Below are 15,321 nucleotides of genomic sequence, written 5' to 3'. Positions count from 1 at the left end.
TACTACAGAGAAGTGAAGGGAAGGAAATCCTCAGGATGACAGCTGTGGAGTGGGCCTTGGACAGCAAACAGTCCAACATAAAATTGAACACCATTTCCCAAATTTTATTTCATCATATTCTCTACGTTTTAGAGCTTCTTCCTAATCAATCCTTTCCCCTGACCAAAGTATTTTTTTAAATAACACCACAATTGTATCGTGTATCTATTTATGCATGGAGACCCTTTGGAGAGCCATTATAATAGCTAAGACTTTTTTGTCCCCTAAGGACCAATTTTTACCACATAGGAATGATATCATCCTTAATGAAAATGTATGTAGTAACAAGAGAGATTTCTTGAAGGAGCTCCTGATAAATGGGTTATTTGACAAATTAATCTCACAAGTAGAAAATCCAATTGAAGAAGTCTGAGAGAGTAGCAACAGACACAAAGAACTGAGCAAGATGTTTTGTGTTTTTTTATGTGTGTGGTGTTTTTTTTTGGAGACTGAGCTTCGCTCTTGTTGTCAAAGCTAGAGCGCAATGGCGCGATCTCGGCTTACTGCAACCTCCACCTCCTGGGTTCCACCAAACCCAGCTAATTTTTTTTGTATTTTTTAGTAGAAACAGGGTTTCTCCATTTTAGCCAGGCTGGTCTCGAACTCCTGACCTCAGGTGATCCACCTACCTCGGCCTCCCAAAGTGCTGGGATTACAGGTGTGAGCCACCGCACCCGGCAGCAAGATGTTTTGAAAAAGACAATTACCCATCCTGGCTGACACAGTGAAACCCGTCTCTACTAAAAAATACAAAAAAACTAGCCGGGCGAGGTGGCGGGCGCCTGTAGTCCCAGCTACTCGGGAGGCTGAGGCAGGAGAATGGCGTGAACCCGGGAGGCGGAGCTTGCAGTGAGCCAAGATCACGCCACTGCACTCCAGCCTGGGCGGCAGAGCGAGACTCTGTCTCAAAAAAAAAAAAAAAAAGAAAAAGAAAAAGACAATTACTAACTCCTGAAAACACAAAATACTGTATTAGAAAGCCCAATAACTGGCTAAGCGGTGAAGAAGTCAACGACATTTAGTCATATTATTAGCAGTGAATATTAACCAAAAACTATGAGATGGAGGGAAAAGGATGAAGAGTAATTAAGCCAAATCCTTATCAGTGATAATGAGAAGTCAATAAATAAAATTTATTTAAATCTAAAACTTATTACGCCATAGACAGCCATATAAAAATATTACTTAGAAGCACATAATCAATACCCGAGGAAAAGACTACAGAAATTGGTGGGGCAAGGTACAGATCACTGCTGTTTTTTCCTTTAAGTCTTTTTATCATTATGTCTACGAACACATATCATTTTGATAAATTTATTTTTCTTTTGAGGCAGGGTCTTGCTCTGTCACTCAGGTTGGAGTGCAGTCGCAAAATCACTGTTTTTGCAGCCCTGACCTCCCAGGCTCAAGTGATCTTCCCACCTCAGCCTCCTGAGTGGCTGGGACTACAGGTATACACCACCACACCCGGCTAATTTTTTTTTTTTTTTTTTTTGAGACGGAGTCTCACTTTGTTGCCCAGGCTGGAGTGCAGTGATGTGATCTCGGCTGACTGCAACCTCTACCTCCCAGGTTCAAGTGATTCTCCTGCCTCAGCCTTCCAAGTAGCTGGAGCCACAGGTGCCCACTGCTGGCTAATTTTTGTATTTTTAGTAGAGACAGGGTTTCACTGTGTTGGCCCGGCTGGTCTTGATCTCCTGACTCCAAGTGATCCACCCGCCTCAGCCTTCCAAAGTGCTGGGATTATAGGTGTGAGCCACCATGCCTCGCCACCAGCTAATTTTTTAAAAAAAATTTTTGTCCAGATGGGGTCTCAATATGTTGTCCAGGCTGGTCTTGAACTCCTGGCCTCAAGTGATCCTCCCACCTCCGCTTCCCAAAGTGCTGGGATTACAGGCCTGAGCGACTGTGCCTGGCCTTGATAAATTTTTTAAAAGTAACAAGTGGCCGGTCGCGGTGGCTCAAGCCTGTAATCCCAGCACTTTGGGAGGCCGAGGCGGGTGGATCACGAGGTCAGGAGATCGAGACCATCCTGGCTAACATGGTGAAACCCCGTCTCTACTAAAAATACAAAAAACTAGCCGGGCAAGGTGGCGGGCGCCTGTAGTCCCAGCTACTCGGAGGCTGAGGCAGGAGAATGGCGTGAACCTGGGAGACGGAGCTTGCAGTGAGCCGAGATTGCGCCACTGCACTCCAGCCTGGGTGACACAGCGCGAGACTCCGTCTCAAAAAAAAAAAAAAAAAGTAACAGGTATATGGGCTTTGGAGGTTAGCAAAGTATCTGCAGTATGAAAAAGATACTTTTGGCCAGGCGTGGTGGCTCACGCCTGTAATCCCAGCACTTTGGGAGGCTGAGGCAGGCAGACCACCTGAGGTCAGGAGTTCGAGACCAGCTTCAACATGGAGAAACCTCATCTCTACTAAAAATACAAAATTAGCTGGGCGTGGTGGTGCATGCCTATAATCCCAGCTACTTGGGAGGCTGAGGCAGGAGAATTGCTTGAACCTGGGAGGCGGAGGTTGCTGTGAGCTGAGATCACGCCATTGCACTCTAGCCTGGGCAACAAGAGCGAAACTCTGTCTCAAAAAAAAAAAAAGATACTTTTGGTCAGCACCTGAGCTCATTCCTGTCATCTCAGCACTTTGAGAGGTGGGAGGATTGCTTGAGGCCAGGAGTTTGAGACCAGCCTAGGCAACATAGCGAATGAGTGGACCCGGTCACTCATGCCTGTAATCCCAGCACTCTGGGAGGCTGAAGCAGGCAGATCACTTGAGGTCAGGAGTTTTAGACCAACGTGGCCAATATGGCAAAACCCCTTCTCTATTAAAAACACAAAAATTAGGCAGGTGTGGTAGTGCACACCTGTAGTCCCAGAAACTCAGGAGGCTGAGGCAGAAGAATAGTGTGAACCCAGGAGGAAGAGATTGCAGTGAGCCAAGATCATGCCACTACACTCCAGCCGGGGCAATAGAGACTCCGACTCAGAAAATAAAATTAAATTAAATTAAAATTAAATTAAATTAAAAATATATAGGCCAGGCACAGTGGCTCACAGCTGTAATTCCAGCACTTTGGGAGGCCAAGGTAGGAGGATCACTTGAGGCCAGTAGTTCAAGACCAGCCTGCTAATAAACACAGCAAGACCTTGCCTCTACAAAAAAAAAAAAAAACAAATTTAATTAGCCGAGCATAGTACACACCTATAGTCCCAGCTACTCAGGAGGCTGAGTGGGATGACCCCTTGAGCTCAAGAGTTCAAGGTTACAGTGGGCTATGATCATACCACTGCATACTAGCCTTAGACAGGGTGATAGAGTAAGACTCTGTCTCTTAAAAATAAGAAAAAATAAATAAATAAATAAAAGAAATAAATAAGAGAAAAAGATACTTTTGTTTTTTAAATATGATAGGTAACCCCTCTCTGTGCCCCTTCAGCACTTTTGGCATACCAGATATGCCACAGCTCTATTACAATGCATTGTGATATTAATATATGATAAATTAGACTATACTATAATTACTGGCTAACGTTTGTCTCCCTACCAGATTATAAACTTTCAAGCATGTCTTGTTCATCTCTGTATCTCAATACAAAGCATACAGCAGAAATCAATAAATATTTGTTGCAAGGCTAACAAAATTGTTAAGATCCTGCAAAACAGAATCACATATAAAGGTCTAGGGAAGGCCTTAAGAAAGAATCCAGCCAGGCCAGGAGTGGTGGCTCATGCCTGTAATCCCAGCACTTCAGGAGGCTTAGGCAAGTGGATCACTTGAGGTCAGGAGTTTGAAACCAGCCTGACCAACATGGTGAAACCCCATCACGTCTAAAAATACAAAAAATTAGCCAGGCGTGGTGGTGGGCACCTGTAATCCCAGCTATTTGGGAGGCTGAGGCAGGAGAATCGCTTGAATCTGGGAGGTGGAGGTTTCAGTGAGCCGAGATCACGCCACCATACTCCAGCCTGGGCGATAGAGTGAGACGCTGTCTCAAAAAAAGAAAAAAAAGAATCCAGCCAAACTCCCGTTTTCAGAGATGGAAACAGAGTCTCAGAAACACTAAGTGACTTGTCTGGGCATGGTGGTTCATGCCTGTAATCCCATCACTTTGAGAGGCCAGGGTGAGAGGATCATTTGAACATAGCGAGACCCCGTCTCTACAAAAAAAAATTTAAAAGTAGCCAAGCATGGTGGTGTACAGCTGGAGTCCTAGTTACTTGGGAGGCAGAGGTGAAAAGATTGCGTAAGTCCAGGAGTTCAAGGCTGCAATGAACAATGATTACACCACTATACTCCAGCCTGTGTGAGAGAGAGACTTTGTCTCTTTTAAAAAAACATGTTAGCCTGGCATGGTTGGTAGGCTGAGGTGAGAGGATCACCTGAGCCCAGGGAGGTCAAGGCTACAGTGAACTGTGATAGCACCACTGCACTCCAGCCTGGGCAACAGAGTGAGACCCTGTCTCAAAACATACTAAAAATAAAAATAAAAGGAAACACTAAGTGACTTATTCAAGTTATCTAACTAACTAATGACTATGGTAGTATAAAAAATCGGACACTCTGGCATTTGATTCATTGCCCTTCACACTACAACACTGATGAGAGAAAAATAACAGTTCAAATTCTATTCTTTTTTCCAAGAAATACCCAGATTTTTGCTTCATATTGAAAACATATGGTAGGACCTGTCCAACTATATACTATATCCTGAAATTCAGAATTTTTTGACTGGTAAAGATAACCATAATATTCTCAACTTAAAATTATCAAGTTGACTTATCTTGCTGGAATTAAAACTAAAGGCAAAGAAAGAAGAAAAAAATACAGAACATTTAACAAAATAATTCTACAAATATTTTTAACTATACAAGGGAAAACAACTAACTTGGTGACTTAAAATATGTCCATTTCAAATTCTGCGCATATGTTTAGGAAAAAGTTTTTTTTTTTTTTTAAAAAAGCAGAGTCTCGCTCTATTGCCCAGGCTGGAGTGCCATGGTGCTATCTTGGCTCACTGCAACCTCTGCCTCCTGGGTTCAAGTGATTCTCCTGCCTTGGCCTCCTGAGTAGCTGGGATTACAGGCACCTACCACCACACCCAGCTAATTTTTGTATTTTTAGTAGAGACAGGGTTTCACCATGTTGGCCAGGCTGGTCTTGAACTCCCAACCTCAAGTGATCCACCTGCCTTGGCCTCCCAAAGTGCTGGGATTACAGGCATAAGCCACCACACCTGACTGCTTAGGAAAATCTTTAAATATGATATTAGGAAGTTTTGTTTTTTTTTTTTTTTTTTTTGAGACGGAGTCTCGCTGTGTCTCCCAGGCTGGAGTGCAGTGGCGTGATCTCGGCTCACTGCAAGCTCCGCCTCCTGGGTTCACGCCATTCTCCCGCCTCAGCCTCCCAAGTAGCTGAGACTACAGGCGCCCGCCACCACGCCCGGCTAGTTTTTTGTATTTTTAGTAGAGACGGGGTTTCACCATGTTAGCCAGGATAGTCTCGATCTCCTGACCTCGTGATCCACCCGCCTCGGCCTCCCAAAGTGCTGGGATTACAGGCTTGAGCCACCGCGCCCGGCCGATATTAGGAAGTATTAAAGTATTAGATTATAAATTATCCTGGCCTAAAAAGATTATTTTATTAGACTGCTGAAATATGCCAATTTGATGATGTACTTTGAGTATTTTCCCTCTAAAATATCTACCCCATGTCAATTAAGACTTTTCAATATTGGAAAACAGTTAAACCAAATACTACTAACTCACTTCACATATTAATATATAATTTCAGGCTGGGAACAGTGGCTCACACCTGTAATCCCAGCACTTGGGAAGCTAAGCAGGAGGATCACTTGAGGTCAGCAGTTCAAGACCGGCCTGGGGAACATAATGAGACCCCCCCCCCCGAATCTCTATAAACATTTAATTAAAAAAATAAAATACGCCGGGCGCGGTGGCTCAAGCCTGTAATCCCAGCACTTTGGGAGGCCGAGACGGGCGGATCACAAGGTCAGGAGATCGAGACCATCCTGGCTAACACGGTGAAACCTCGTCTCTATTAAGAAATACAAAAAACTAGCCGGGCGAGGTGGCGGGCGCCTGTAGTCCCAGCTACTCGGGAGGCTGAGGCAGGAGAATGGCGTGAACCTGGGAGGCGGGGCTTGCAGTGAGCTGAGATCCGGCCACTGCACTCCAGCCTGGGTGACAGAGCGAGACTCCGTCTCAAAAAAAAAATAAAAAATAAAAAAATAAAAAATAAAATAAAATACATGTGTGTATATATATGATTTTACCTACCAATCTTGTTATGAAAACATTTACCATTCAAGTTAAAGACATACTCACAAAACATTACATATTTACACATATTTTATAAACATTTCCTCCACTTAACACCAAGCAAGATAAAAATACAATAAACTTAATGCTCTTTATTTAATTATAGTATTACTTATGTCACAGAAGAATTTTTTTAATTTACTGTTAGTTCTTTCATTCAACAAACATTTATTATGCATATGTTCTAGATACTACTTTAGGTTCTGGAATAAAATAAATAGGCAAAGTTCCTAGGACTGTTTTCAACATTGTATTCTCAGCCTCTAGCACTTACTAAGCTCTTAAATATATGTTGATGATCTCCCAAGTCACAGAATCGCTTTTTCTAACAAAAGGAAATTTCACTCAAAAAATAACAATCAACTTTGTTACATACCACTGATGTTAAGGTCATAATCTCCTGCTGTAATCACATTAGCTACTAATCCTTCTGCAGGTTGACTGCCAGAAACAACATCATTCAAAAGCTTCCGGATGGCTCCAGGCTGAGGTGGCTGGGTGACAATGTTGCTTACTGCTATCTTCAAATTTTTAATTACGTGAAGTTGATTATTAGGATCTCTCATATGAACTTTAAAGAAAAAAAGAAAAAAACTTGAAATTAATTCTATACAATGCATAATAACCCAAAATTGGGCTAATGGTTTACAAACAAAAAGGATGTACAAAGCAGAAGCCAGGAATTCCAAGTGGAACATTCTTCCAGAAATATAAATGGTTGACAACATTCCCTCATATACCAAAAGGGCTAGCTAGACAGTTTATTAACCGCAGGATTCCTTCCCCTCTCACCACTGCTCAGCTTTCCTACCGTAGGTCCTTTCCTTTCCTACTATGTTTGGAGTCGCCAGAAACCAACCACTTTCCAGACCACTTCTCTAATTCTCACCTCACACTAAAGCTGGTCCAAGGCAGCATAAGACCTGTGGTATTAACACTAAATGCAGTAAAAGGAAAAAGAAAGGGGAGTTAAATATTGCACTTAGGTTTCCTTCTGCTTTCCCTAGTCAGCCTGCATTCTTAGCCTCTTTTTCACTCTCATAAAAATCAATGGCCACTCCAGTGCACGATGCTGTGGTGGAGGCTGTGCATGTGCAGGGGCAAGAGATATGTAGAAACTCTCTGTACTTTCAGCTCAAATTTGTCATTCATCTAAAACTGTTAAAAAATAGAGTCTACTTAAAAAAAACTCTGGCCAGGTGCGGTGGCTCATGCCTATAATCACCAGCACTTTGGGAGGCTGAGACAGATAGCTTGAAGTCAGGAGATGGAGACCGGCCTAGCCAACATGACAAAACCCTGTCTCTACTAAAAATACAAAAAATTAGCTGGGTATGGTGGTGGTAGCCTGTAATCCCAGCTACTCAGGAGGCTGAGGCAGGAGAATTGCTTGAACCCGGGAGGCGGAGGTTGCAGTGAGCCAAGACTGCACCACTGCACCGTAGCTTGGGTGACAGAGACTCGGTCTCAAAAACAAAAAACTGTCCAGATCCCTTTTACCACCCTAATACACCTAATCGCACCATTGCACTCCAGCCTGGGTGACAGAGCAAGACTCCGTCTTAAAAAAAAAAAAAAAAAAAAAGGAAAGAAATTTAAGGCCAGTCGCAGTGTCTTGTGCCTGTAATCAAAGCACTTTGGGAGCTCAAAATGGGTAAATGGCTTGAGTCCAGGAGTTTGAGACCAGCTGGGCAACATGGCAAAACCTCATTTCTACAAAAACTACAAAAATTAGCCAGGTGTGGTTGGTGGTACACACCTGTAACCCCAGCTACTGGGGAGGCTGATGTGGGAGGATCTTTTGAGCCCAGAAGGTTGAGGCTGTAGTGAGCCAAGGAGTTTGAGACCAGCCTGGGCAACAGAGTGAGACTCTGTCTCAGAAAAAATTAAAAATTAAAAAAACTGCTCACTTGAGCAGTACATATACTAAAATCGGAATGATACAGAGAAGATTAGCATAGCTCCTGCACAAGGATCACACAATGTTTTTCTTTTCAAGAATTCAAAAAGAAAAGAAAAAGAAAGAAATTTAAGAAAACTGGAGATATTAAATAGCCTTCAAAAGTTATATCCTAGTCTACTTTTTTTCTGTTTTTTTGAGACACAGTCTCGTTCTGTCGCCCAGGCTGGAGTGCAGGGGCAAAATCTTGGCTCACTGCAACCTTTGCCTCTAGAGTTCAAGTGATTCTCCTGCCTCAGCCTCCCGAGCAGCTGGGACTACAAGCGCCCACCACACCAGGCTAATTTTTGTATTTTCAGTAGAGATGGGGTTTCGCCACGTTGGCCATGCTGGTCTTGCTGGTCTCAAACTCCTGACCTCAGGTGATCATCCACCTCAGCCTCCCAAAGTGCTGAGATTACAGGCCTAAGACACTGCACCTGGCCTACTTTTTAATCCCTTTAATAACCTTAATTTCAAAATAAAATAATGTATAACCCACATACTTCCAAGTTAGTGTTTAAGTGACATTTTCTTAAAACTTATAGAACATCTAAATGATATATTGCAACATTGTTTAGAACTATCAAAGAACTATCACTAAGCAAAAACAATAAAGCCGAATTTTAATTTTTTGTTGTTTTTTGCTTGATTAATACCACGACTCTTTGAAACATGGCCAGTGGAAATTCTTCGAGTATTAGGATCTCAAAGTTTGTGTCAAATAATGACTACGTTAAGTCTCAAACATACATCAAGCATAACAATTACAGAAAATACATATAATAAATTTAATTATATATTTTAATTTAACATAATTTAATACTCTTCAAGTTTTAAAATGTCTCTAAGGAACCCAAAATGGCTCTCCATTGTGTAATACATCAAAAGTCTAAACTGTATTTTGAAGGCACTACACATAAATAGTACTCAAATCTCTTTTATCAACCCTCTCAAATCTCTTCTATCAACCCTCTCTTCAGTATAGCTTTAAACCATGTGTTTTCTACTAAAATCTAAAAACAAGTCTCCTGACAATACTTGGCACTGTACTTGATATCTCCGTAGTCAAGGCAAAGTTTTACCCTAAGTAAAAGCATACCTACAGGCCAGAAATTGAGTCTTCTTACTTGTTTTCTCCCTCTAAGGAAACGTTAGCTTGTTTTAGTCAGTTGTATTCTTAAATTACATTGGCTGAAATGATATTTTCATGCCTCACTTCCTAAAGAAAAGCTGTTGCCTGGCTTGGTGGCTCATGCCTGTAATCCCAGCACTTTGGGAGGCCGAGGCGGGCAGATCACGAGGTCAAGAGATAGAGACAATCCTGGCCAAAATGGTGAAACCCCATCTCTACCAAAAATCCAAAAATTAGCTGAGCATGATGGTGCGAGCCTGTAGTCCCAGCTACTAGGGAGGCTGAGGCAGGAGAGAAACCGGGAAGCGGAGGCTGCAGTGAGCCAAGATCTCCCCACTGCACTCCAGCCCAGTGACAGAACGAGACTCCGTCGCAAAAAAAAAAAAAAGACTGTCTTTGAAAAATCCCCACATCGGCCGGGCGCGGTGGCTCAAGCCTGTAATCCCAGCACTTTGGGAGGCCGAGACGGGCGGATCACGAGGTCAGGAGATCGAGACCATCCTGGCTAACATGGTGAAACCCCGTCTCTACTAAAAAATACAAAAAACTAGCCGGGCGAGGTGGCGGGCACCTGTAGTCCCAGCTACTTGGGAGGCTGAGGCAGGAGAATGGCATAAACCCAGGAGGCGGAGCTTGCAGTGAGCTGAGATCTGGCCACTGCACTCCAGCCTGGGCGACAGAGCGAGACTCCGTCTCAAAAAAAAAAAGAAAAATCCCCACACTTGAGACAAAAAGCAGCCTGTTCTGGATGGCAAAGAATTCTAAAATGTATTTACCAGCAAAAAACTAAAACCAAGAAAAATTAAGTCCTTTTTGCCAAATTTCTAATGCTACCACTATAGTCCATGATCATCTTGAAACGTAAAACTTGCATCTACTTATATCTACCCTTATAAACCACACAACTCACTTATCTCCAAAACTCTCAACTCATTAGTGTCCAAATGTTTCAGACCCTCAAGAATCTACTCACACTTACCATCAGATACAAAATCTCAAATCCCTTTCCTAGAATTCAAGCGCCTCCCTTTATCTAAGCATCCTCTCTTACTACTGTGTACCCCAGTAAGGAGAGTTTCCTCCCTGTTCCCCAACCATTCAGTCATAATTTAGACCTTCTGTCCGCACCATTCTAACTTCATACCACTCCTTCATAGGGAATGACTGCCCTCTTGCTTTCTACCAACTGTCTACCTATCCACTAACGTCCAACTCATTATACTCCTTCACTAGGCCGGGCGCAGTGGTTTGAGACGAGCCTGGGCAACACGGAGAAACCCCATCTCTACAAAAAATTTAAAAATTAGCCAGGCGGCACATGCCTGTAATCCCAGCTACTCAGGAGGCTGAGGCAGGAGAATCTCTTGAACCCGGGAGGCAGCGGTTGCAGTGAGCCGAGATTGTGCCATTGCCCTCCAGCCTGGGCAGCAGGAGTGAAACTCTGTCTCAAAAAAAAAAAATTAGCCAGGCATGATGGCATGATGTGCCTGTAGTCCTAGCTACTTGGGAGATTGAGACAAGAGGATAGCTAGAACCTGGGAGGCTGAGACGCAGTGAGTGAGTGAGCTGCGGTGGTACAATTGCACTCCAGCCCTCCCAGCCTGGGTAACAGAGCACGACCTTGTCTCAAAACAAAAAACAAACAAAAAAAAAACTCCTTCCCTAATCTTCCCCAGTTTCCTGAAGGAAATCAGAAGTGTACTGACAATGAGCCTGTCCAATACAGTAGGTACCAGCTGCAGCTGCATATGGCTACTGAGTACCTGAAATGTGTCTAGTACAAATTGAGATGTTAAGCATAAAAGGCACACCAAATTTCAAAGACCAAGCAATAAGAAAGAATGTAAAATATCTCATGAATATTTTTCACATTGATTATACATTGAAATAGTAACATTTTGGAAATACTGAGTTTAATTTCCTCCGGGCAGGATGGCTCACGCCTGTAATCACAGCACTTTGGGAGGCCGAGGTGGGCGGATCACGAGGTCAGGAGTTCGAGACCAGCCTGGCCAACATGGTGAAACCCCATCTCTACTAAAAATACAAAAATAAGCTGTGGGCGCCTGTAATCCCAGCTACTCGGGAGGCTGAGGCAGGAAAATTGCTTAAACCCGGGAGGCAGAGGTTGTAGTGAGTCGAGATTGTGCCACTGCACTCCAGCCTGGGCGACAGGGCAAGACTCCATCTCCAAAAGAAAAAGAAAAAAAAAACTAATTTCACTTGTTTCTTTTTACTTTTTTAATGTAGCTACTAAAATTTTTTTGTTTTTGTTTTTGAGATGGGATCTCACTCTGTGCTAGGCTAGAGTGCAGTGGCGCCATCTCGGCTCACTGCAACCTCCAAGTCCCAGGTTCAAGTGATTCTCCTGCCTCAGCCTCTCTGAGTAGCTGGGACTACAGGCGCCCACCACCATGCCCAGCTAATTTTTCTATTTTTAGCAGAGACGGGGTTTCACCATGTTAACCAGGATGGTCTCCATCTCTTGACCTCATGACGCACCTGCCTCGACCTCCCAGAGTGCTGGGATTACAGGCGTGAGCCACTGCGCCCGGCCAAAAATTTTTAATTATACTTGTGACTCACATTATATTTCAATTAGACATCACTGCTCTATGGTGTAAATACGTAATTCTAAACATTGTCAGGAGATAAGATGATTAAGAACACAATGTCTTGAGTCACACTGCCTGCCTGTTTCAAATCTTTCCCTGATGCAAAACTGTGAACAAATTAACACTTCCATGCTTGAAGGTCCTCAAATTTAAAATTGCAATAACACAGGATTCAATGAGGACTAAAAAAGTTACACGAAACAAGTATCAAGTATTAGCATTATTATTACTTATTAACAAAGTAGGAAAGAGTATATATATAAAAGTCAAACTAGCTCAAGTGTTTGTGGGTTTTTTTAGGAATTCAAGGCCAGGCGCGGTGCCTCACGCCTGTAATCCCAGCACTTTGGGAGGCTGAGGCGGGCAGATCACCTGAGATCTGGAGTTTGAGACCAACCTGACCAACATGGAGAAACCCCGTTCTCTACTAAAAATACAAAAATTATCCGGGCGTGGTGGCACATTCCTGTAATCTCAGCTACTCAGAAAGCTGAGGCAGGAGAATCGCTTGAACCTGGGAGGCGGAGGTGGTGGTGAGCCGAGATCGCGCCATTGCACTCCAGCCTGGGCAACAAGAGCGAAACTCCGTCTCAAATAAATAAATAAATAAATAAATAAGCAAATAATTAAAAAAAAAATTAAAAACGTAGGGCATGTTGTTGTTCTTGTTACGTCCAACATTGAAGGAACTGAGACTGATACAGGCTAAAGAAAATCCAAAAGTTTCCAAACTTTGTTTTTTTGAACGGCTCCCTCTCTCTGCTAAAAACAAAAGCTAATTTGTAATGGAATTATTCTCCCACAAAACACGGTAGCTCAAAAATACATGAATTTATGGTACAGCACTAATTTTTTTTGTGGATAAGTCATATTAAGCTAATAAACATCACAGTCGTTTGCCTGACACAGACTTATAATGAAACCCTTCAGTTCTCACCGACCTTAATAAAAAAAACTTTACTTGGACTTTGTTGTTTGCAAGATACTGGCTAAAACATGTTTGAAGCTTTACTACATTATTTTCTCCTAATAAAAAAATTCGGCCGGGCGCGGTGGCTCAAGCCTGTAATCCCAGCACTTTGGGAGGCCGAGACGGGCGGATCACAAGGTCAGGAGATCGAGACCATCCTGGCTAACACGGTGAAACCCCGTCTCTACTAAAAATACAAAAAAAAAAAAAAAACTAGCCGGGCGAGGTGGCGGGCGCCTGTAGTCCCAGCTACTCCGGAGGCTGAGGCAGGAGAATGGCGTGAACCCGGGAGGTGGAGCTTGCAGTGAGCTGAGACCCGGCCACTGCACTCCAGCCTGGGCGACAGAGCGAGACTCCGTCTCAAAAAAAAAAAAAAAAAAAAAAAAAAAAAAAAAAATCCAAATCTGGAGAACACGGGTAGCTCCTTAATACGTTCCTTAACAAGAGAAGACACTTCCATCCCTATAAGTATAGATAACTCCAAATATCTAGGTCAAATGAACCACAACTTGGGCTTGCTTCCTTTTCCTTCGGGCAAAAAGCTGTTCCAAGTTTTATTCGTCATATAATACTTTTAATTTTCTTGAGAGGTAAGCAAAATACCGTAGAGCTAAGAATATCTTAGTAAAACAGCTAAACGGTAGTTCAGACAGAGATGACCCTCAACGCTACAAGAACGTAACAACATCCAGAACTACTTTTAAAGTCCAATTTAACATCCAAGGGAGGATGACAGGTCTTCCTTACTCAGACCCTGTCGGTCTAAGAGGCAACATTTTCCTACCTTAGCTGCTTTGCAACTGCCTAATTCCTTCGCTATGGCCGTGGAGAACAGTATCAATGCCGTTCTCCTAGACTCACGTTTATCTTTGAACCAATTACTTAACGACCTAGGTTGTCCGAGGAAGAAAGAAAGTGCCCAGAAATACTGGAGCTTAGGACTGCGTTGTCTTGACAACCTCATGGTCCCTCCTCCGGCCGCCCCCGAAGCACCGCGGGGCCACAGTCCCAGACGCCACGGTACCGGCTCCGGTACGTAAACACTGCCCTTCTCTCCCCTGCACGCCCGCAAATTCCTTCTCCCATCACGGCTTTGCGAGAGCCCACTGGAAAAGGGAGGATACCACATACCCTCGGAAGTGAGGCGGGAGAAGGGCTTAAGCAGCTCCGCGAAGCTGAGGTGATTGAGACGAGTGAGCCGCTCGGCTTCGTCGCTGCACAGCGCAGCGACACAGGGGACGAAGGAGTCCGGGATTAGCTCCTGCACTGATTGTACACACTGGGCCATCGCCGCGGCAGAGGCAGCGGCGGCGCCGGCCCTCCGGCCCACCCTGAGGTGATCCTGCGGCTGCAGCAGCTACCGCCGCCGCCCGCCGGCCTGGCCCGGCCGGGCGGGGCCCCGAACGCACTGGAGCCTAGAGACAAGTAGAAGGAACAGGCGCCGCCGCTTCGGTTTCTGGGGCACAATCCACTGAACCCCCCCTTCCCGTCACCGCCGATCCTCAGCGCTCGTCTCCGCGTGCTCGCATTCCACCCCGATAGGTGGAGACGCCGAGAGTCACCACTTAGTCCTTCGGACGGCAAAACCTTGGTCACTGCCCGGCCGGAACCGCCATGTTGAGGCCGAACGCTGACCAACCGGCAGTACTACTCCCAGCTGCCCCCGCGCGCATCCCTCACGTGACTGTTAAAGGAGACAGTAGGGGCAAGGGAAGAGAGCTGAGAAGAGGGAAGTGGAGAGCGACGGAGGCCGGTTGGGAGGCTGGAGCCGGAAGTGCTGTGACGGAAGCTCCCCCACCCACTGGGCGGGGCGGGGCTACAAGTGCGGTGGGCGGGGCCGGGGGCAGAGGGAGGTGGGCAACTCTAGGCCAGGTTCTCTAGCTCGCCCTTGGCAGAGCGGAGCTGAGAGCGACCTGCTAGCGGCCCGCGGAACCTCGGGACGGGTGCTGTCGCAGTGATGGAGGCGCACGCTCGTTTTCCACGCAGGCCCGGCCTTTTTGACGTCCCTAAGGCTCTCTCGCTGGCTGTTGTGGGCAACCGATGCGGTTGGTCGCGCTGCTTCCTACGCTCGCCGGCGGAGCAGTGAGTTGCACCTGCTCGGGGAGAGGGTGTGGATCTCTCGGAAGTGCTTGGGGTTTCCCTGAAGCGGACCTGAACAGACCGTGTATCCTTTAAATACAGCCATGCTTTTAGAAACGGACTGTCACTTTATGTGGACTTAACCATTGAACAGAATGTGTGCTGTTGTGAGTGCTGCAATTCACTAGCGTGTAATTGCGCTACT

At 44.8% G+C, this 15,321-nt stretch overlaps 1 protein-coding gene and 1 pseudogene across 9 annotated transcripts in view; one reads left to right on the top strand and one right to left on the bottom strand.

Moving 5' to 3' along the window:
- TRAPPC8 (trafficking protein particle complex subunit 8) overlaps positions 1 to 14,690 on the bottom strand; it is a 111,023-nt gene extending 96,333 nt beyond the window's left edge. For all 9 annotated transcript variants that reach the window (XR_012427210.1, XR_012427211.1, XR_012427212.1 and 6 more), the window contains exons 1-2: positions 14,169 to 14,690; positions 6,755 to 6,949 (exon numbers count right to left, since the gene is read on the bottom strand). Coding sequence is in view for 4 of the 9 variants with exons in the window: in XM_005586960.4 (XP_005587017.3) it covers positions 6,755 to 6,949; positions 14,169 to 14,325 (352 nt within the window). In the remaining 5 variants the exon portion in view is untranslated. The remainder of the gene's footprint in view (positions 1 to 6,754; positions 6,950 to 14,168) is intronic.
- On the top strand, positions 8,285 to 8,373 carry LOC135968316 (U6 spliceosomal RNA; annotated as a pseudogene).
- Positions 14,691 to 15,321: the final 631 nt, after the last annotated feature.

This window comes from Macaca fascicularis, chromosome 18 (genome assembly GCF_037993035.2).
Source record: "Macaca fascicularis isolate 582-1 chromosome 18, T2T-MFA8v1.1".
Taxonomy (NCBI): Eukaryota; Metazoa; Chordata; class Mammalia; order Primates; family Cercopithecidae; genus Macaca; species Macaca fascicularis.
The sequence above is the reverse complement of the archived record's forward strand: the minus strand, read 5'-3'. Positions and strand labels throughout refer to the sequence as shown.